General features: G+C 46.5%; 1 protein-coding gene across 1 annotated transcript in view; it reads left to right on the top strand.

The window, feature by feature from the left end:
- UNC45B (unc-45 myosin chaperone B) overlaps positions 1–23,139 on the top strand; it is a 30,068-nt gene extending 6,929 nt beyond the window's left edge. The window contains exons 5-19 of the mRNA XM_065418313.1: positions 1,107–1,274; positions 4,678–4,846; positions 5,237–5,407; positions 6,648–6,819; positions 8,381–8,681; positions 9,222–9,316; positions 9,921–10,062; positions 10,511–10,651; positions 11,655–11,782; positions 12,673–12,739; positions 15,171–15,284; positions 15,390–15,505; positions 20,138–20,255; positions 20,876–21,031; positions 22,873–23,139. Coding sequence (XP_065274385.1) covers positions 1,107–1,274; positions 4,678–4,846; positions 5,237–5,407; positions 6,648–6,819; positions 8,381–8,681; positions 9,222–9,316; positions 9,921–10,062; positions 10,511–10,651; positions 11,655–11,782; positions 12,673–12,739; positions 15,171–15,284; positions 15,390–15,505; positions 20,138–20,255; positions 20,876–21,031; positions 22,873–23,139 — 2,325 coding nt within the window. The remainder of the gene's footprint in view (positions 1–1,106; positions 1,275–4,677; positions 4,847–5,236; positions 5,408–6,647; positions 6,820–8,380; positions 8,682–9,221; positions 9,317–9,920; positions 10,063–10,510; positions 10,652–11,654; positions 11,783–12,672; positions 12,740–15,170; positions 15,285–15,389; positions 15,506–20,137; positions 20,256–20,875; positions 21,032–22,872) is intronic.
- The last annotated feature ends 442 nt before the right edge of the window (positions 23,140–23,581 follow it).

Below are 23,581 nucleotides of genomic sequence, written 5' to 3'. Positions count from 1 at the left end.
TGAGTTGTATGTCGCCCAAAGAGAGCGCTCCCTCCACTTCCCATGGGACGTTATTCCACAGCCTAACCCCGTGGCTCTCAACCTTTCCAGATGACTGTCCCCCTTTCAGGAGTCTGATTTGTCTTGTATTCCCGCAAGTTTCACCTCCCTTAAAAACTACTTGTTTACAAACTCGGACATAAAAACACAGAGCACTATTACGGACAAATTGCTGATTCTCTCATTTTTACCATGTCATTATAAAATAAATCAACTGGAATATAAATATTGTCCTTACATTTCAGTGTATGGCATATTGAGCAGTATAAACAAGTCGTCGTGTGAAATTTTAGTTTGCACTGACCTTCGCTAGTGCTTTTTATGTAGCCTGTTGTAAAACTAGGCAAATATCTAGATGAGTTGAGGTACCCCCTGGAATTCCTCTGTACCCCTGGTTGAGAACCACTGGCCTAACAGATCTTGCTGTCAGGAAACTCTTCTTTCCCTTCATTATTCCTAGCTATCCCCCCCCTTACACCACTCCACATGATTCCTTTTCAGTTGTGATGCCTTCAAATATTTGCAAACCGTTAAAGTTTCCAAAACCTCACTTAGCCAACTGTATTGCCTTACCCCTTTTTTTTCTTTACCCCTCTATGTCTACGTCTATGCTACACGCCACTGGCAGCGGCGTTTAGTGTACGTGTAGCTATGCGCTACAGTGAAAAGCACGGGGAAGGGCTCCAGGAGCAAGGAGGCAATGGGACACGCTACACTGCTAAAAACAGCAGGCATGGCTTGGGTGAGAAGAGAGCCATGTAGGATATGTACTTCAGTACATACCTTGTGTCCTTCAGGCATCTTTACTGGTCAAAGCCGTGCCTCTCCATCTACACAGCTGTGTATCTCTGTGACAGGATGTGTACATTGCACGCCGCTGAAAGAAGCATGCCGTGTAGACTTACCCTAAATCACTCCCTTCCTTCATGCAGCAAAGTCTCCTTCTGAACGCAACTAATTCGCTAGGATGTGGATTGAGACAATCATTTCATAGAGGGCAATGAATGGCCATTGATATCACTCCTTGCTTACTGATCCTCTGACTTTTTACACCTCCTTTTTCCCAGGCTGCGAACAATCTCATTGTTCTGGGGCGGGAGGAAGCAGGAGCCGAGAGGATATTCCAGAACAATGGGGTGGTGCTGCTGCTGCAGCTGATAGAAACCAAAAATGCGGAGATGATCCTAGCGGCCGTAAGGACCCTTTCGGGCATGTGCACTGGACACAAGGCACGGGTAAGTCATGTGGCTCAGAAATCCTGCCTCAGTCTCTCACTATAACCGGGGGACTCAAAGGAACCTGCTTCTCACTATTTCAGAATGGCCATTTTTACTTCCATATCGATCTCCTCTTACTAAAAGGACAAGAAAAATAAATTTTGAACTCCTATGATCTGGCTGTTCGTGGAACTGAGTCTGTTTCTAAAAGACAAATGAAAAGCGAACCTTGCACTGAATGAAATACAGAGAAGCCAGCGGGTGAAAGTTAGCCTTTATAGGGTGCAAACTTGACAGGCTGAACCTGTGATGCTGTTCTTGGACTTCAGGTTCAAAGATATCCTTCAGCATGTAACTGAGGCTAGTTTAACACCGGCCCTTGTGAAATGAGGTGTATGTACAGCCACAATCCTGTAGGAGGCGGCAGTGACCAACGGTGGGTTAAGCCAGGACCCTGGACTCCATGCCAAGAGGTGTGAGGTGGCCTGATAGAGCAGTGAGATACATGGTCTCTATGAGAAGGATGGGAGGTGATTAGCCAAGACCTTCATTAGGTGAAGTCAGAGGCTGGAGGAGGAAGATGAAGGTATCTAGAAAAGCCCGAAAGTTTTGGTGGGCCATGAGCCACCCTTTAAGTTAACCCACTCTGGTGAGTATTGTGGTCCTCAAATGACTCATTTAAAAAGTAGCCCTCTTTTAGACTCATGACAATCCAGATTCTACTGATAAGCAGTAAGACTTCAATTTTGGAAGGTGTCATGGAGTGTGGGGGAGTCAGGGCCCTGCACCCCGCACTTCCTGCGATTCACCGTGACTCTCAGCCAGCCAGTAAAACAGGAGGTTTATTAGACGACAGGAACACAGTCTAAAACAGAGCTTGTAGGTACAGAAAACAGGACCCCTCAGTCAGGTCCCTCTTGGGGGGATGGGGAGCCCAGACCCGGGTTCTGGGCCTCCCTCCGTCTTCCCAGCCAGCTCCAAACTGAAGCCCCTTCCTGCTGCCTCACCAAGCCACACCCCCAGCTCCTCCCCCAGCCTTTGTCCAGTTTCCAGGACAGAAGGTGTCACCTGGCCCCAACCCCCTCCTGGGCTCAGGTTACGAAGGGCAGCCGCTATCGCTTACGTGCTAGTCGTCAAATATCATCCCTCAGTGAAGTCACACCCTTATTTCCCATCCCCATCTAGTACTGGTGCAGCACCCCAGGGAAACGGAGCCACGCCCCGTGTTAGCAGAAGACCGTAAACTAGTAAAACTCGCCTGCAACGTTACCAGGTTAATGCTCCCTACTCCGTCACAGACGGAATAAGCAGCTGAGAGATTGAGACCATATTTGTGTGGCTGCACGTGTGGGTACTTACAACACCACTAGAGACAGCACTATCTAGTAGTGACCAGTCAGCTTTCGCTGAGCTCAGTACATTTTATTTAGGACCAAAGCATGACAAAGAAAACATTCTATAAAAATAGACAGTCTACTTAGATCGGGGTGGGCAAACTTTTTGGCCCGAGGGCCACATCGGGGCTCCGAAACTGTATGGATGGCCGGGTAGAGAAGGCTGTGCCTCCCCAAACAGCCTGGCCCCCGTTCCCTATCCACCCCCTCCCACTTCCCAACACCTGAGTGCCTCCCTCAGAACCCCCAACCCATCCAACCTCCTCTTCTCCTTGTCCCCTAACTACCCCCTCCTGGGACCCCTGCCCCTAACCACCACCCCCCCTGGGACCCCACCCAGTATCCAATCCCCCTGCTCCCAGTCCCCTGACTGCCCTGACCCCTATCCACACCCCCACCCTCTGACAGGCCCCCCGGGACCCCACACCTATCCAACCCCCCCATTTTCCATCTCCTGACCCTGTCCACAGCCCCGCCCCCGGGACTCCCACACTTATCCAACCCCCCCGTTCACCATCCCCTGACCGTGCCCCCCCCCCGCCCCCGAACCTCCGCCCCATCCAACCGCCTCCTGCTCCCTGTCCCCTGACTGCCCGCAGGACCCCCCGCCCCTTATCCAATGCCCCGGCCCCCTTACCATGCCGTTCAGAGCAGCATGTCTGGCAGCTGTGCTGCCTGGCCGGAGCTAGACATGCTGCTGCGCTGCCCCAAAGGAACGCGCAGCCCGGCCGCCCAGAGCGCTGGTGGTGCGGCAAGGTGAGGCTGCGGGGGAGGAGGGACAGCAGGCGAGGAACCGGAGCTAGCCTCCCGCCGGGCCGGGAGACCAAGGGCCGGGCAGGACGGTCCCATGGGCCGGATGTGGCCCACGGGCCATAGTTTGCCCACCTCTGACATAGAGGCATGTTCCAATCTTTCAAATCCTTTTAGCAGGGTTTGGCCCCCTGTTTGTCTCATGTCAAACTGAGGATCAAAGGCGGGTCACTCAGTCAGTTCAGGCTCACCCTTTCTATCAAAAGCCCTTCATTTGCCCACTGGGCCTCTTGACCTGCTCTGAACCATATATGCCATTCACCCCAAGGCATGGTGCTTCTCTGGAGTTATCTGTCCTAGGATTCACAATAATCACCCCCCACTGATTTTAGTTCCTGTAGGAAGCTCCCTAATGGTCCCCCCCATGGAGCCAGAATACAGTCCCTATCCCCCAAAGATACAGATCTCATTTACCGATAGAAAATGTGATGAATGTTCCCTGTGCCTGTGGCTTCTGGCACATCTTTTGAAGCAGCTGTGCTTCCGAGGGCTTTCATCTGTCACACAGGTCATTGTACACCTCCGTATGAGGAGAGATTAATAAGACTGGGACTTTTCAGCTTGGAAAAGAGATGACTCTTTTCACGGGAGGGGGGAGGGATATGATAGAGGTCTATAAAATCATGACTGATGTGGTGAAAGTGAATAAGAAAGTGTTATTTACTTCTTCTCATAACACAAGAACTAGGGTCACCAAATGAAATTAATAGGCAGCAGGTTTAAAACAAACAAAAAAGTATTTCTTCATACAATGCACAAGTTAATCTCTGGAACTCCTTGCCAGAGGATGTTGTGAAGGCCAAGACTATAACAGAGTTCAAAAAGGAACTAGATAAATTCATGGAGGATAGGTCCATCAATGATTATTAGCCAGGATGGGCAAGGATAGTGTCCCTGGCCTCTGTTTGCCAGAAGCTGGGAATGGGCGACAGGGGATGGATCACTTGATGATGACCTGTTCTGTTCATTCCCTCTGGGGTACCTGGCATTGGCCACTGTCGGAAGACAGGATACTGGGCTAGATGGACCTTTGGTCTGACTCATGTCCGTTCTTATGAAGTACAAAACCACTCCCTGTGCTGTATTGGCCAAATTCAATATTCTCCTGTTATTTCATTGCCCATGCCAAGTGTTACATTTTAATGAGTGTGAAATGTAAATTGCTTTATGTAGATAATATGAACTGTAACACTGAATCCTATCTTTCATCTGGGCAGGCCACAGCAATCCTTCACCTCCTGGGAATTGACAAAATTTGTATGTGGATGGCTGTGGATAACGAAGAAATCTCTATGGCTGTTTGCAATCTCCTACAAGTCATTACAGACTCCTTATCAGGGGAGGGAGAGAAAGAGGAACATGGGAAAGAAGCAGCTCTGGTGCTGGGTAATTAATTCTATGTAACCACTGAATGATGGCCGAGATATGAAGAGATCTCGGGTTCCCATTGCACTGAACAGTAGATCCTGCAAATTCTGCTTTTAGTTGCCTGTGGGTGGATTTGCAAACACTGAGGCCAGGGGGCTAGGCTACATATTATCCAGCAACAAGCACGGTTAAAAACACCTTTATTCAGAATACCTGCAGGCCCCTGAACCATAATTAGAATGAGCAATCATAATGCTTTTCTGCACTTGTATGAAATTGACACATTGGCTAGGACACAGCCCCATGTACGTTCTAGTAAAATTGAAGGCTGATAACCATTCAAAAGCGGTATTCAGTAGGGTAAAGTGCCGCTTTTTTTAACCTGCTGCTGTCTGGTCTTTTGTGCAGACACGAAGAAGGATTTGCAGATGATCACAATGCACCTGCTGGACATGCTGGTCAGTAAGAAGGTGTCTGGGCAAGGTCGGGACCAGGCTCTCAACCTGCTCAGCAAGAACATACCAAGAAAGGATCTGAGGATCCCCGACAACTCTAGAACCATCTTCGTCATTGACAGTGGTGAATGCCCTTTCCCCGCACTTAGACTTGAATGTGTGTCACGTGCAGCAAAACTTCCCAAACCGTCCTTTCTTAGGGACATTTAAAACAATCCCCATCTAGAAAAGTAATCTGATGTGGTGAGACTCCAAACTCTGGATATTATTCAAAAAGAGAGAACTTTTTGTGGGTTTTTTTTTTTAAAATCCTGTGTTTGGGGGGTTGAGCTGGGCTCCACCGAAACACTTCAACCCTAACCTTCTTTTAACAAAGATTATTATGAAAACATAATCCAGAATCTCCTCTAACATTGCAAGGCCTTCCTCATTGCAAGGCCTTCATGCCACTAAAACCAGCAGGTTTGGGGTCTCTTTAAATGAAGGACAGATCCAGTTGATGAACAAGTACTGTGAAGAAGATAATGTTTCTTCGCCCATAATTTTATGACTGCTGTTTAACAGCTCAATTCGGCAAACTTTGTTGTCATGGGTAGTCCTTACTTGCATCAGCAAATCAATTGCTTACATGTTTGTCTAAGGGTTAACAAGATTGCAATATTTTCAGACATCTGAGCAAGGCACGAGAAGTCATTCTTCCGCTCTACTCTGCGCTGGTTAGGCCTCAGCTGGAGTATTGTGTCCAGTTCTGGGCACCGCATTTCAAGAAAGATGTGGAGAAATTGGACAGGGTCCAGAGAAGAGCAACAAGAATGATTAAAGGTCTTGAGAACGTGAGCTATGAAGGAAGGCTGAAAGAATTGGGTTTGTTTAGTTTGGAAAAGAGAAGACTGAGAGGGGACATGATAGCAGTTTTCAGGTATCTAAAAGGGTGTCATAAGGAGGAGGGAGAAAACTTGTTCACCTTAGCCTCTGAGGATAGAACAAGAAGCAATGGGCTTAAACTGCAGCAAGGGAGGTCTAGGTTGGACATTAGGAAAAAGTTCCTAACTGTCAGGGTGGTTAAACACTGGAATAAATTGCCTAGGGAGGTTGTGGAATCTCCATCTCTGGAGATATTTAAGAGTAGGTTAGATAAATGTCTATCAGGGATGGTCTAGACAGTATTTGGTCCTGCCATGCGGGCAGGGGACTGGACTCGATGACCTCTCGAGGTCCCTTCCAGTCCTAGAATCTATGAATCTGGCCTATAAACTAACTTAATACAATCTGTACAGTTTGGTGCAGGAGAATGTCCGCTGCACAGTACATAAATTTGGCACATGCCTGTCCTCTCTAAAAGCCCTATTAATTCTGTGTCACAGGTCTAAAAAAGATATTGAAAGTCGTAGGCCAGGTTCCCGAGCTGCCCAACTGCCTGCCCTTAACGGAGAACACCCGGATGACCGCTTCCATTCTCCTGAACAAGCTGTATGATGACCTGCGATGTGATCCCGAGCGAGATAACTTCCGAGAGATCTGTGAAGAGTACATCAAGTGAGTCAGGGCGGGGATGGAGCACTTCATGGGGACGGACACCCAGAAATGCAGAGTTGAGCTCTCAAGGACCTGGGATTGGAGCAGATGCTGTGTAATGCTTTCAGATTCTTAGCAGTGGGGACTGGGCCAAAATAAAATGTGCCCTGTGTCTTTTATTCTTCCACTGGAGTTAAAAAGCTCTTTGCAGGCTAGAGCTCTTCAAGGGAGGAGGCAACCAGAAAAGCACTAGGCAGCGAGGACTACGTCACCAGTTGCAGCGTCCCGGCCCTTGTAACAGGGTTAATTCCCAACAGTCAAGAGGCCCTAGGCAGGGTAGAGCCGGTAAACACTCTATAGCGCTAACCCTTAGGCAGGGGAGCGCTGGCAAAACAGGCAGGGAGGCAATCAGGGGGTGGCAGGGGTCAGCTGGGATCCTCCACCAACACGCTGACCGGCTGTTAAGCCACAACACCATCAACTAAACCTTTGGGCTACTTCCTACCCAAGTTCCAGATCTGGCTCAGTGGTCTCCGGTTTGTCAGGGTATTCGGCCACCAGCAGTCCTACCAGCTTCAGCTCCACCTCGGGCCTCCCCGGGTCAAGGCCGCCGCCTGGCTCGGCAGCAAGCAGGACGTGTCTGTCTCCTTCCCTGGCTCGACCTCTACTGGGCTAGGGGCTCTGCCTTTTGTACTTCCTGCCCCGCCTCTCAACTTCCGGTGGGAGGGCTGGAGCTGGCCAGACTCCACCCAGCTGGGTGGAGAAAGTGCTCCCTCCCCCTCTGGCTCAAAGGGAGGCCACGTTGCCTTGCTACACACTGAATGGTTCAACAGATTGATAATGGAAACACGGAGCCTCTCCTCTTCAGGCTGCCATTGAAATCTAGCCTACAAGCCACGGCGCAGTCATCAGTGACTGAACGCAGGCCCTCTTCCGAATGACGTAATCCGCATCTTGCACTTATAAAGTGCTTTTCACCCATACCTCTGCAAGCACTTGCATGGTGGCTTAGCGTTTTTAATCCACAGGTGGATAAACGGAGATATAGGGAGGTGAAGTGCCTCACTAAGGGTCACACAAGTCAAGGGGAGAGCTGGGAATAGAAACTGGGGCTGAGTCCCGGTCTGGTGCTTTCCTCCACTGGGCCACAATGTAAGTTTCATTTCTGTTCTGAGTGAGCCTGTGTCCATGTCATCCAAGTAACGCAGTCTGGCAGTTAGAAAGGGAATCCTTTTCTTTGAACTCTTTTCGGGTAAAGGTGTTAGAAGGTAATTCCATCTCCATAGTTCAGAGGAAGTTCCTCTACTCATAGGTAGGGTATTGTGGAAAACTTGCATTGCTTCTTCCCGCACTGTTCCTATCTTGTGGATAAAAATAAGGGGATGTTCAGAGTTGGTTGCCGTGATAAAAGGTGCTGGACAAAACTCCAGTTTGGAAATGGAGCCCTGTTTGATAGAGGTTGGTGGCCACAATGTGTGGCCCTCAAAGAAAGAGACAATAACACTGCAGTCTCCCCCTCTAATCCTGCCCCCTGCTGATTTTTTTTTTTGTTTGTTTTTTGTTTTTTTGCTGCTCCCTACAGGAGCAAGGTTGACCCTCAGGACATGGATAAGACTCTCCATGCTGTCCAGACAGTGTCTGGGATCATGCAAGGGCCTTTTGACTTGGGCAACAAGTTGCTGGGCATGACGGGTGTCATGGAGATGATGGTGGCTTTGTGTGGCTCTGAAAGAGAGATCGACCAGCTGGTGGCTGTGGAGGCCCTCATCCATGCTTCCACCAAGCTGAGCCGGGCCACCTTCATCATCACCAACGGAGTGACGCTGCTGAAGGAAGTCTACAAGAAGACCAAGAATGAGAAGATCAAAATTCGAGCTCTAGTGGTAAGTTTTCAGCCCTCAGCCTGCTCTGCTACCTGCCAACACTTTATCATCCTGTCCTAGGAAGAGCGCTACCTCTGGATTCAAAATAGGTTTGCAATCCTGCGAAGTATTAGCATCCGCTGCTCAGCCAGGGTACTATCCGTAAGAGCTTGCACTCGCGTTCCTCCGCTAAAGAGTTTGGGGAAGGAGGAGGGCATGGCAGCTTGCAGGTCTCAGCAGAAAACAAGCTTTGTAATGCAACAAGAGTCTCATACGCCTTGTGTCTGCCATCTTGGATTCCTCTCCATGAGGCAGTGGAATAGGGCTTGTGCGTGGGGACTATAGTCTCTTCATTCATATAATGGACAGTGAATGGAGTCAGGGCTTCAAAAATATAAATGGAAAACCTGCTTAAAGCAATACAGAACTTTGCTGTAATCTGTATCCGTTTATGTGGAAGACAGTTCATTACCTTTCTCTTAAATTTCAGCTGGACTTCTGAGGAGAATGTTACATATTCCTGTATCTAGCTACATAGTATCCTTTCAATCTCTTTCTCAGGGTCTTTGCAAGCTGGGATCAGCCGGAGGCACTGACTATGGCCTGCGACAATTTGCTGAGGGGTCCACAGAAAAGCTGGCAAAACAGTGCCGAAAGTAAGCAGAACTGAAAGGTGCTCTTGGGATTCCTCACCTGTTACTTGGGTTCCACTCCTTTCTCTCCAAAATATTGTTCAGTACCATCTCTACTGGAGGGTACATAGTACTTTCCCTCAGTTGACTAAAAAGTTGTCTAACACTGAGTCACTGATAACATCTAGAATAGATGATACTGAACAGAGGTTTCTAGCATTTCTGGAAACGTTTAGGTATCCATGCCTAGAACTCATACCTTATTTTCTGTTTGCCCGTCCCTACTTCACTTTTGCTAGCATCAAAGTCCATCTGGTTCCTCACTCACTCACCAGCTAAGAAACCAAAGAAGATAATCCTATTGCCTAAAAGGTATAATATATTAAAGGTCTCTCTTATAACATGCATAAGTACACCACCACCACACAGATTCCCTAGGGGAACTTTGTATCCAAAGATAACTTTCACCATTAGGATCTATGGTTTCCTGAGTCTGCTGCATGGGGTCTGAAGCTGCCGGTAAAAATAAAGCACAGTTCCCCAGCACCCTTAGGGGTTTTGCCTCTTCCTCTCCTGTAAATCTGTTCTCATCATTCAGGTAAAATGATGGAGCTTTTGTCTCGTTCAGGTGGCTGTGCAACACCAGCATTGACATCCGCACCAGGAAGTGGGCTGTGGAAGGTCTGGCGTACCTAACCTTGGATGCAGACGTGAAAGATGACTTTGTGGAAGATAAGCCAGCCCTGGAAGCCATGTTTGAATTAGCGAAGGTACTGTCTCTCCTCTCCACAGCCCCTTGCCAAACTAAACTAATCCTGTCTTCTGCCTCCAGCCTTGCAAAGATTGCATGGGTTGATAATCTTGATGGGCAACCTTGAAGGTGACAAAGTGAGGGGGTGTTTATTACCATCATTCACGAACTGATATACCACCTCTTAATGTCCCACCAAGCTGGTAACAGTCATCCACCAGCTGAACAGTATCTTCCTTCGGAGTGCTCCGTGTGTCGCTTACCTCTTGCGGCATTGCTTATAAGTCTCTATACATCCTTAACGTGGTGATAATGAAGTGCAAAGATGTCCAGTAACTTGCCCAAAGCTACACTATAAAACCCAGAACAGAGTCCTAAACCCCATACTCTTCTCCAGCCGCTATGCCACACCACCAGTGGTCCCCTCAACATCCCAATCCAGTTCAATGTTTCCATTGACTGTGCAGACAAGTGACAAGACGATCCTGTACTCTGTGGCTTCCACGCTGGTGAACTGTACCAACAGTTACGATGTCAAAGAGCTGGTCCCAGAGCTTGTGCAGCTGGCGGAGTTTTCCAAACAGCATGTTCCCGAGGAGCACCCCAAGGTAGGTTGGTTGTAGCCAGGACTGCCGACCCCCTATTCCTTTGCCTCAGATGGTGGGGATCCCAGAACCCCCAAAACAACCCTTCTGAGAAGTGCTGTATCCCCAGCTGCTTCAGGGGAAGGCTTAGCTATGGACTCCACATAGTAACGTTGCCCATCTCCTGCAGTTCCGGTTTTTACACGTTGAGCTGTATGTCCCGGGGACTAAAGGACGATACAGAATATTTAAAGTTTTAAGCAGTGCTTTTTTCATTATAGGGACACCTCAAGGCCTCAAAATGAGACTGGGACCCCCATTGTGCTAGGGGCTGTACATCCATAAAGTCAGTTCTTGTCCTGAAGAATGTACAAGCTAAACACGTAAAACAAAGGGCGGGGGAAACCGAGGCACAGGAAAGCGATTTGCCCCAGGTCATGGGAGAGATGGGACCAGCAACAAGGTCTCCTGAGTCCCAGTCCATTAGAGTCATGCTGCCTGTCTACCTGACGAGACAGGATCTTACCAGGCAGCAAGCCAGGGCGTGAATGTCCATCACAGCAGCTTGCCCCCACAGTAATATCATAGAATCTCAGGGTTGGAAGGGACCTCAGGAGGTCATCTAGTCCAACCCCCTGCTCAAAGCAGGGCCAATCCCCAGACAGATTTTTGCCCCAGATCCCTAAGTGACCCCCTCAAGGACTGAACTCACAACCCTGGGTTTAGGAGGCCAATGCGCAAACCACTGAGCTATCCCTCCTTCCGTGTGGACATTGGTGTTGGTCACTAAAAGCTCCAGCGAGAGCAGTGATGTGCCTCCGTTTGAAACCGGGAGTCGTTACTGCATCCTGCAGAACTCTTAGTGCGCGGTGCCAGCGTCCCTACGGGACAGTACTGCAGGGCCAAGCTGTGCAGTCCGGCTTTCTCCGCAGTAACGGCTCGGGCAGACGAGGCCTAAGTACGTGGGGTGGTAGCTGTAGAGACTCTGATGGGAGCCCTGCTCATTCTTTTTTAATGCCCCTCTCAGGACAAGAAGGACTTTGTTTTGAAGCGAGTGAAACGGCTGCTGAAAGCTGGTGTCATTTCAGCCCTGGCCTGTATGGTGAAGGCTGATAGTGCCATCTTAACAGACCAGAGCAAGGAGCTGCTAGCCAGGTATGCCTGCCTCACTCAAACACACATTGAGGAGCAGAAACAGCATATCTAGTACTGAGTCTGCATAGGGCAGCTGTTTGGGTACTTACTATAGATGGTCTTACCCGAGAAAACCTTCACTTAAAACCTAACGTGGGGGCTCCACTGCATTTTACAGCTCAGTTTAAAGCCCAAGCGGCTTAAACTTCCAAGTCCCAGAATAAACTGGCTTGGTTGCAAATGTATTAACCACTGAGCCACATAAATTGCGCTTTGCGCGAAGAGCTTTAACTTTATGTCAAAAGAAAACTGTATGCTGTGGATTCACACCAATGAGCTCTGCTAATAAAAGCTAACAGTGGCAGCAGAGGAAAATGAGTTTTTTACAAACATCTAAATGTTGGTCCTGAAACTAATTGCCAATCTATCACTAGGCTGCAGTTTGAATTGCTAATTTTACAAAACTTTATACAAATCTAATGGAACGGGGAGGAATTGAAGGGGATCAAAGCTGTTACAGTTTTCTAATTTATGGTGATAGAATCATAGAATATCAGGGTTGGAAGGGACCTCAGGAGGTCATCTAGTCCAACCCCCTCCTCAAAGCAGGAGCAACCCCAACTAAATCATCCCAGCCAGGGCTTTGTCAAGCCAGGCCTTAAAAACCTCTAAGGAAGGAGATTCCACCACCTCCCTAGGTAACCCATTCCAGTGCTTCACCACCCTCCTAGTGAAAAAGTTTTTCCTAAGTGTTATTGCACTATATTAAAACTTCGGTATTACTGGTGAATATACCTGCTGAATTTAGTACTATTCACTGAACATCAGCCACTCGCATCATACCAGAGTAAACAGGTGGGATGGAGTCTCTTTGCAGATCGGTTTAACTGAGCAATGCTGGTTTTTTGCAGGGTATTCCTTGCCTTGTGTGAGGATCCCAAGGACCGTGGTACCATTGTAGCTCAAGGTGGTGGAAAGGTAACTCATTATCATTACACCTTTAGAATATTCTGAAACTCACAGTTAGCAATGTTCAGCCACTCCAAGCCATCTGGGTTTGCATATGTGGGGAACTGTCGTCATTTAACACAAGCCATGGGGTGCCTAAACTAATTATACACATTGTTAATGATCTAAAACCTTAACCCCTTGATAAAAGGGAAAGTGGACAGCCTGGTTATGGTTTTTAACTTGAGCAGGCAGGAAAACTAAATTCTTCTTGGAGTGATTGCACGTGTCTGTTCCACTGTAGGTGTCTGTGCGCTCCAGTGCACAGCTGTCGGAGAGTTTGTCCCTTATGCCAGTGGTGCTCTTGGACCTCTTAACGAGTCCACCCCCCCATCACTTCCGCTTCACACACAGAACCGCGGCTGCCTCCTCCACCCCAATCTTCAGGCCCTTCTCCTGGTGGCCTGGAGGCTTTGTAGTGAACTTCGGCAAAGGAGTCCTGCTCTAGAGAAGTTCAGGACGTGCTGCTGAATAATAGGAAACGACCAACTGGAAGTATTTACCTGGCTAAATAGAAGAGATTTTCCATCTGGACCAAACTGAAAGGGATTTTCCCTGTTCTTGCTTCTATTCAGCACATGCTGGACTCTCTTCTGCCCTTGAAACAACCAGCACTGGCGATTAGCCTAAGGGCTATATCAGCATTGCACCCACATGTGGAGAACTGTTCTGTCTGTTCCAACCCGATGGCAATAAGATTTTTAAAGGGATTAGACAGACTGTTCCTGCAGGTACAGAGCCCTATTCCACCATGGAGCCTCCGTCTAGTCTTAACAAACCTGATGAGTCCCCCCACCACCTTGAGCCCTAGTGACTTGCTCTGTCGCACCTTTTGATGAAGGTAACGTTTTTAGTAGCCATTGCATCAGCCAGGAGAGTGGAGGAGTTGAGGGTTCTAATATCTGATCCTCCATATGTGGATTTCTATGCAGACAAAGTCTACCTTTGTCCTCATTCAAGTTTTCTTACAAAAGTGGTCTCCACTTTTCCGATTAACTAAGCAATTTTCTTACTGACCTTCTTCCCAAAACCTCATGGTAATAAAGGGAAGGAGAGATGTCATGCTTTGGATGTTAGAACTTTAGTGTTTTACCTGGAATGGACTAAACCTTTCAGGTCTTCCTCTCCACTGTTCATTGCGTTTGCGGACAGAATGAAGGGCACTCCTGTTTCCATGCAAAGGATTTCGTCGTGGATACGTAGTTGTATTCAACTGTGTAACCAGTTGGCTACCATGAAGCCACCAAATAGTGTTCAGTCATTCAACTAGGTCCAAGTGACCTCTGCGGCTTTTCTGGCTAGCACGTCCATATTGAACGTTTGCAAAGCGGCAACTGATCATCATGTCATGCAGCAGCATGGCGCAAGAGGCAATCTCTCAACAATCTAGAGACAATGTTAAATTTGGATGAGTGGTCTTCCAGTCCCTGTTCAAACAAACTCCAAACCCACCTCCAGATGGGACTGCCTGTGAGTCCCCTACAGTGGAATGGGACAGGTGCAGTCACTCGAAAAACTAACTGGTGTTCAAGATGTGTTGCACATGTCCATTTCACAACCCGCCCTCCTTCCCTTCTCTGAGTCTTTCCGGTAGGAAGGAACTGAGGGGCTTCGGGGCAGCTCAGCCCTTTATGCCTGTGTGCAAGCCAGCAGAGGGCACTTGGGCCACCCCAACAGGAGTGCACAAACACCTACAGTGGAATGCACATGTGCAACGCAACTTGACGAACAAAATTATGGAAAGGTTAGTAACTGTTGTTTTTTACAAGACCAGCCTTTCCCCAATATTTTAGATATATACATACATACCCTCCCCAAACAAACAGAAGTGAACCAGGATTCAAATATCTGCCCTACCTAGCTGCCTCGCTTAGTGCACTACTAGCAGATTTGCTGAATGAGATGGGGCTTTTGTTTTCTTGCGTCCTCTTAAGAGATGACATTTCCTAAAGCGATGCTTGATGTGGTCCAATCACAGGTTGAGCACGTTAGCATTCGCCGATGCTGTGCTATAAACTCCAGAAGGTAGTGCCTTTACCAGGCACTTCAGTAATGATTTCCTCTAATATCTGCTGGCTCCTGCATCAGCCAGGAATCCCGTTCGACTGCGCAAGAGAAGTTGTCCTTTGAAGTGGGCTCCTGAAACACTGTCCCTTCGGTCATGCCCCAGGCAGGCCACCATTGAAGCAATGAGAGTAGTTGATAGCCACTGAAGTAGTCTGTGGGCTCGTGTGTGGGTATTTGACGACACAGAAGCATGAGATCCGATGTGCTCTGCAATTCGGCGTTTATTTGGACAAAACTTGACTCTTCCAGGGGCTGTTCTGTAATAAGCTTGAATAAAATACAGACAATACTGTAAATCTTTTCATAAGCCTACGTTCTCTGCTGTGTATAATAGGCCCTGATACCTCTGGCAATAGAAGGCACAGATGTCGGCAAAGTGAAGGCTTCTCATGCTCTAGCCAAAATTGCTGCCATTTCCAATCCAGACATAGCATTCCCAGGAGAGAGGGTAAGTAAATGCAATTTTCCCTTGAGGTATTTTTGTGATAAACCAATGGAAACGGACAGAGATCCAGAAACCAAAGAGTGACGATCCAATATTCCCTATTCTTAGGTGTATGAGGTGGTCCGGCCGCTGGTCAGCTTGTTGAATACAGAGAGAGATGGGCTGCAGAATTATGAGGCTCTATTAGGTCTCACTAACTTGTCAGGAAGAAGTGACAAACTCAGGTAAGTTACAATGGTTTTGTCACCTTTTCCCCATACTGCCACTTCATCAGATTGTGAAATGTTTTAGAAAAGTCCAGATAAAGCAGACTCTCCTTTCAGGTTATGTCTGTATCGCTCAGGAAATGGCCCCCACAGACCAATGACTTGGTGGTGGGTTAGTGAAGTGTTTGAAGCTTTCCCCCCCCCCCCATTAAAATGTTTAACCTTCATCAAAAAAAAATTTTTAAGGAAATTTGAGTTTTTGTTGAAAAGCTAAAAATTTGTTTTTCTATAAAAACTGAAAAATATGAATATAATTTTTTTAAAAAGTTAAATTACTCAAAGCCACTTTTCATGTGAAAATCTCGGTGACATTTTTTCACCCAACTCTAGTCAGTTCCCTCCCAGGAGCTGGATTCCTACTGTGGAACAATGCTACCCTTAAGTAGCAACATGAGACCAGCAGAGGGGAATTCTGTTTAATATCTCACTCTAATTCTCATGGCATGTTTTGTCAGTATACCTGGGTTATCCACCACTTCAAATAGTCCTTCTCAGTTTAATAATCCCATGAGCCATCCAATCTCCAGGGAACTTTTTAAAACAGATATAGATCTTTGTGGCTCTTGGTCACCAGTGGCCAAAATTTCTAGCCCTCTGACACTCAATGGCCTACATTAAAATAATCAGTGGTCTGTTGTATTAATATAGATGGAATAAGTCAAAGATGTTAGCATGACCCTGTCACTGTCCAACATTAAACCGTTTTAAACTATTTGGTATACTGAGACGTCAGTTTACTTAGTACCATGACAAACACATCAGTAAACGTTCTTTTAACCTGTTGTTAAAGATACAGAAAAGAAAGAAAAGCAGTTAAAGCATTTGAAATGGAAAGTATTAAATAAGGGATTCATTTTAACACCATCCCTTGTTCCCTTTTCCTTTAGCTGAAGAGAGTTTTTAAGGAGAAGGGGGAAAAAAACTTGTTTGACGGCCTCTAAGATGTTTGCAGTGTTGTTGTAGTCTTGCTGGTCCCAGGATATTGGTGAGACAAGATGGATGAGATAATAAGATATTGTTTCACCCACCTTGTGTCTCTAGGATGGTAATAACTGTCCTGTGCTGGGGGGGAAGAGAAGAAGTTGGATGGGCTGGAAATGTGTCTGCTGTTAAAGTCCAATCCTACTTCCTTTAAGATCAAACAAGACAGAGACACACACACACACACACACACACACACACACACACACACACACACACACACACGGAAGAGAAAAGAGCAGAACAGACAGAAAATGCAGCTTCTGTCTCTGGTGTTGGCTCTCACTTGCAACCTCCCTGCTGGAGAAACACAGGCCTGGCACATTGTCTGATCAGCCACTCCAAGACCTGTACCAGCATTGGGCTATTTAGGGCATTGCTTTTAGCTGCCTCTTTCTAGTCACAGGCTTATAGCAGTGCTACAAAATACACAGTCTTGGCCAGACAAGCCAGACTCTTATTAAACAGATGGCAGAAGGAGAGGGATAGGAAAGAGAGGAAATTAGGGGGAAGGAAAAAAATCTTTGGGGGGCGGGGGAGGAATAACAATGTAATAATAACCAGGGGGTGATTGGGATTCAGCTGGGCCCCGTGGAGGTGGTGATGTCGTCTGGCTCCTTCTCTCTGGCCAGGGCATCTTTTAGGATCAGGATGAAGAAGATCTGGGGTCCCAGGAGACAGTGGGGTTGGCAGCAAGATGGTGATGCTCGCCCCTTCCCCCCAGCCGGCCAGCCAGCTTTGTAGTAGCTCCGTCCCTCCATCTCGGCTAATTTCCCCCCAAAAGTCTCTTCTTTTTTTAAGAATCCCAAAAGAGAGAGGCTGGCGGAATAGCCGCCTCCTCATTATTCTGTTTACCAATTAGGCCTAATTTTCGACACACCAATTTTGGTTTATTGATTTCTGATCTCCCACTTTTCTCGCTTACCAGGGATGATCTTAACACGCTCCTTGAGTTCTAGCAGGGGGCCTTTGGGTTTGCACTAATCTTGGTTTTTGTCTGCCTTTTGCACTTTTTCCTGTCAACTTTTATTGTTGAAGGTGATGGTCACACTTTATGAACTTTCTCACAGTTGAGCTCAAAATTAAGGTAAATGTGTAGGCCCCATGATCACAACTGGTCTCATCACCCTCCTGCTACCCCAAACTTTTGTTTTTGTGGTTGAATTTATTTCGAGGAGGAAAAGAGGAGAAGTCTCAAGTACTGTTCCTTTAAGATTAGGGGAGGTGTAAGCGGAGCAGCAAGAACCTGGAGACATACTTGCAAATCTCTGGCTTCAAGATTAGGCTTGATAAGTTTATGGAGGGAATGGTTTGATGGGATAACGTGATTTTAGTCAATTAGGCATTAACGTGCCATCACTGGTAAAATGAGGGTCCGGCTGTAGAATCTTGCCTGTATGCTCGGGGTTCTACTGATCGCCATATTTGGGGTCGGGAAGGAATTTTCCTCCAGGGTAGATTGGCAGAGGCCCTGGAGGTTTTTCGCCTTCCTCCGCAGCATAGGGCAGGGGTCGCAGGCTGGAGGATTCTGTTGTGGGTGGGTCAGCTTTTGTGGCCTGCATCATGCGGGAGGTCAGACTAGATGACCATATTGGTCCCTTCTGACCTTAAAGTCTATGAGTCTATGAGTCTAAATCTGAAGGAAAGTCTGGGAAAACGGAACACAAGTGTATCCATACTGCTTCACTTAAGGCTGTGTTTGCATGATGTGTAGCTGCGTGGAATAGAACAGGCTGAAAAACAAAAGTCCTTAAAAGAAACTAAGGGGTCTGCAGATCAGGTTTCTGTCAGGGCAAACTGATGTGGCAAGCACCTGCTTCCTTCTGAATGCACTTTCATGGTCAACTGGCAAAGTTCAGGGACAAAAAAATTCAATTAGAAATAGGGCTTCTGATTTTAGGTTTTAGCCAATAAACCCCAATAAAATACCCCCACTACAAAAAAAAAAAAATGAAAGTGATGTCTATCTAATAAACACCGGAAAAGATGACTCAATTCATGTTGACGTCACCTCTTTCCCAGTGCAGTCTATTTATATAGTTGTGTTCCTGCTCCCTGGTTTGTATCTAAGGGCTCATCTACACAGAGCGCTTTAGAAATCAGACCCCCGTAGTCCTCATTACTGCTCTAAGGTGTTGTGCATTAATTGACCCATGTAGACCCTGCTGGTGCGCACTAAAGGTTCCCTAGTGTGCTTTAACATTTGAAATGGTACTATGTTAAAGTGCACTAGTGAACACGCAATCAGTGCTATACCGGGGTTCAATAACAAGGATACAAAGCTTAAACTAACATGTAAGTTGTTTTTATACATATAATAAAAATTAAAGTAAGTCCTAGTTACTCAAGAATTTTGGGAAGCACCTGAAAAAAATCTTTTCATTATCCAAGAGAGCCCTGAAAACCACTGATATTTGGACATCTACATAAAACTTAAATTACTAAAAATAAACCCTGGAAAAACAGAAGCCCTAATGATAAGGAATACCCTACACTTCTCTCTCATCCTGAAGATGTCCTATCCCAGTGCCTGATCAATCAATCATTTGTCCTAATATTGGCTTGTCTTTGCATTAGCTTGCTCATTTTATTGGGAAGATGAGCAATTGCTGAGGTCCACAGTTTTAATTTTATTCTTTCAATTTGAACTCATGCAGAACTTCAGGATAGTCTCTCATAAACCGCTACAATAGTTACTTCTCCAGCTCTGCAAAAGGGACTTTGAAGTCCACCCCTACGTAGCATGGAGCATTTTTCATGAAGACACATTACATCTCTAAACACAGGGCATTAGCAAGGTGTTAAGTAATATAAAGAAAATGGGGTTCTGACTGTTTACCCAACAGCTAAAGATCATAAGATGTTACACTACTAGAACAATATGTAACCAAGATAAATCTTCTTGCATGTGACCTGAAAATGATTCCTGTTATAAGAAGGAAGGGGTAGATAAATTAAGAACTAGATAAATTAATCATAGAATATTAGGGTTGGAAGAGACCTCAGGAGGTCATCTAGTCCAACCCCCTGCTCAAAGCAGGACCAACCCCAACTAAATCATCCCAGTCAGGGCTTTGTCAGGACTGACCTTAAAAACCTCTAAGGAAGGAGATTCCACCACGTCCCTAGGGAACCCATTCCAGTGCTTCACCACCCTCCTAGTGAAAAAGTTTTTCCTAATATCCAACCTAAACCTTCCCCACTGCAAGTAATGGAGAATAGGTCCATCAATGGCTATTAGTCAGGATGGGCAGGGATGGTGTCCCTAGCCTCTGTCTGCCAGAAGCTGGGAATGGGCGACAGGGGATGGATCACTTGATGATTCCCTGTTCTGTTCATTCCCTCTGGGGCACCTGGCATTGGCCACTGTTGGAGGACAGAATACTGGGCTAGCTAGACCTTTGGTCTGACCCCGTATGGCTGTTCTTATGAAGGGATGGCTGAAAGAATGACTGTTTTTAAATTTAGTGAGAAAAAGTTTCATGGCTTAGATGGAGACGGCTTATTTTTAAAGGCTTTCCCTGCCTCCTCTGCCTGCTGGCTACTATTTCATGGCAAGCACATTGTAGCACATGCTGAGACCATATCTTTTTGCTCCCCTTAATTCAGGCTGAAGATAATCAAAGAGAAAGCCCTACCAGACATCGAGAACTACATGTTTGAGAACCACGACCAACTCCGACAGGCAGCTACAGAGTGCATGTGCAACCTGGTTGTCAACAAAGAGGTAACCATTGGGCCTCTTACAGTACAGTTGATGCACTGCTTTTTGAATGGCATCGAGAAGGTAGATTGGGAACTTCTGGTCTCCTAACATAAGCACAAGGACATTCAGTGAAACTGACAGGTGTCAAATTCAGATCTCAAACTTTTTCGCTCAGCATGTAATTAGACTGTGGAACTCAATCCCTCTTTGAATCTTTCCAAGTTCCTGGCCTTCCCCATTCTGTGGCAATGGCTCTTTAGATGGGTAACAAGAATATCTAGAGCTATAATAGTTAATGTCGAAAAATGTTTTGGAAAGGATCTAAACCATCCTGCGTCGGGGCTTAAACCAGCCTCTATTAGGGATTAAGTTGACACTCATTGGGGAACAGGTTATCCCACATTTCCCCACTGTGGGGCTCCTTCCACCTTCCTCTGAAACATCTGGAGCTGGCCACTGTTTGAGACAGGATACCAGACTTAAATGGACCACCGGTCTGGTGTAATATGGCAATTCCTAGATACTTTAATACGTGTTTTCTATTATGTATCTATATCTGATGGTTTGTGAAACTGCTACTCCAGCGTGAATCCCATAAGCCTGGCAACTCGCTCCCCATTTTTGCATTTCATTCTGTTGAGGTTCAAGAGAGATTTGTGGCCGATGGAAACGACCGACTCAAGCTGATCGTGTTACTGTGCGGCGAGGACGACGTGAAGGTCCAGAATGCAGCGGCAGGAGCTCTGGCCATGCTGACAGCAGCACACAAGAAGCTCTGCCATAAGATGACCCAAGTGGTAAGAGGAAAAATCTGATGCCCTAAACACTAAGTAGTTTCAACAAATGCTCAAAGGCAGCCTGGGTATGTTGTAAAATTCTGATGAAAGGATTTTAAAGAACGTCTACAGCGACAAACTTAAGTATCTGTGCGAAACCCTAGGGAAAGCAAATAACTTGGAGTATAAAGCGATGTATGTTTAAGCTAACTGTCTAATTTAGTGATTTCCAACCGGGAGTGACCTCCTAAAGCTGATTTGAAACTCCCTGCCCCAGATTCTTCCCACGGTAGTGTTTCCTAGGACTAAAACAGCCTTTTTCACCTCATGCGTGCCCAAGTCTCTGGTTGGGGATTTGAGATAGCAGGGTCTGTCCTTGTACACCCACCTGTCCAAAACCTGGGGTTGGTGTAACCCCAAGATCATTCCAGTTAGGGTGGGCAGGGTTCCATTTTTATTTGTTTATCATTTCAGTGAATAATTTTGATGTTTGTTTTTCATTTTTCCCCCCATTGTTGTTGTTTTAAATGTTGGCTGCTGTCGGAAATTGTGGGGCGGTCCGACCATTCATGCCAGTAGATGTCGAGATTCAAAAAGTTAAAGCTCTATTGCAGTTAAAACACACGTTGATGTCCGGCTCTTTGATTTGTGTATTTTGACATGTGATGTTGACAAACACTTCAGTTCTCAAGCAACGTTTTTCTTTGCCTAGCTGTACAGTTTGATTACTAGCGATGGGAATATTTTTTCATCTGGGTGTGTGCAGTGAAATCAACGTTTACCAGTGTTTACTGATAACAATCTAATCCTTCCAAGCCGACCTATGATGTGTATATAAGGCAGGGTGGACCCACTGTACCGACAGTTCCTTCTCAACCAAGTTGTTGGTTTTGTAGTTTGCTTATTTTATTTTTATGTGTTACTTCCCTGCACACCATTTGTATGTATTCTACTGGGGCTGCCCCTCCTGCTTTCGTGGTTGGGGCATCCTTGGCGCGCACACACACCTATCAAGTGCCTCTTCGTTTCCTGGAGGCTTTTCTTTCTCTTTTTCAAGGCTATGCCCCAAACCCTGGGGGTTTTAAACTCTGCCTGCCTTTTGTAAAACTGGGATAACTCAACCCCTCTGAAGTCTGGAAGTGAGACTAAATTCATTAGTATAGATGAGCTGCAACAGTAAGGAATACCACAGTAAAGCCTATTTTAAAAAAAATCAACACCCCCCCCTCCCCGTTTCAGCTAGCTTTACATTGTGCTGGAACCATGCAAAACTCTGACCTCTGTATGGTTGCCACGCAATAAAAACCAGGGTCCAAACCTTGGATTCGGGTTCCATTACAAAGTTGGATACAGCCTGGCCAAAGACTGGGAGGGCAGGTGCTGCTGCAGATCCGGATGCAGGTAGCCCCAGAGCAGTTTGTGGAAGCCCTTCACTCAGCCAGCCCTTACCATGCAAGGGCTAAGTATTCAGAAACAAACTGTGGAAGGGAACTTAGTGCTTGGTATGCAAGCTGGCGGCTGTTCTCACTCCCAGATGACAACTTGTCTAGGAATTAAGAGACCAGTTTTCATGCACTGGAATCAACCTGTTTGCAGACTCTCCTTTTCCTAAATTGCTACTTTCACCCCTTGAAAAGTGCCTTACTTAGGGGCAAGCTAACCTTGCACTTCAGTGATTTCCTCTGCTGTAGAAAACCTTTTCTTTTTTTTAAACTCACAGCTTTTCCTTCCTTGCAGACAACTAGGGTGACCAGATGTCCCGATTTTATAGGGACAGTCCCAACTTTTGGGTCTTTTTCTTATATAGGCTCCTATTACCCCCTGTCCCGATTTTTCACATTTGCTGTCTGGTCACCCTACAGACAACCCAGTGGCTGGAAATCCTGCAGAGGCTCTGCCTGCATGAAAAGTTGGAGGTGCAGCACCGTGGGCTGGTGGTTGCTTACAACCTGATCACTGCAGACCAGGAGCTGGCCAAGAAACTGGTGGAGTGTGAGATGCTGGAGATCCTGACACTCGTTGGTAAACAGGCAGATGACTCCAAGAAACAGCATGTCATCAATGTGGCTCGTGAGTGTCTCGTGAAGTGCATGGACTATGGGCTGATCAAACCTCTCTCCCAGGCGTGAGACCCCCAAGGCAATGGCAGCCTGTCGAGAGAAACCAAACAGAAGGGGAAGGCACATGGAAGGTCTACAGATCTACAGGATCCACAGAAGGAAATTCAGTTTAATTGCTGAGCACAGGGCATACTTTATTTTTATGCCTGGGGAAAATAAATTTGAGTAATTCCTAGACACTGCATCCTTTAGTGCCAGGTTCATTGCTAGCCATGAACACATCAAAGTTCCACCGTAAAAGAATCAATCCATGCAATGTATTCAACTGCTGCTGGTTCAGGAAGTCTCAAAAGTTTAGGGCAAGATCGAGGTTCCAAGTAGACTTCTTTGGTGGAAAAAAATCACGTTTTCTATTTCAGCAGTTCCAAGTGATGTTAGAAGAACAGAGGTGAAAGGTTGAATTGTCTCACGTCACATTCATAAAGGAGTTTGTTTGGTTTTTTGAAAATAT

This window comes from Emys orbicularis, chromosome 17 (genome assembly GCF_028017835.1).
Source record: "Emys orbicularis isolate rEmyOrb1 chromosome 17, rEmyOrb1.hap1, whole genome shotgun sequence".
NCBI classification, from domain to species: domain Eukaryota; kingdom Metazoa; phylum Chordata; order Testudines; family Emydidae; genus Emys; species Emys orbicularis.
The sequence above is the reverse complement of the archived record's forward strand: the minus strand, read 5'-3'. Positions and strand labels throughout refer to the sequence as shown.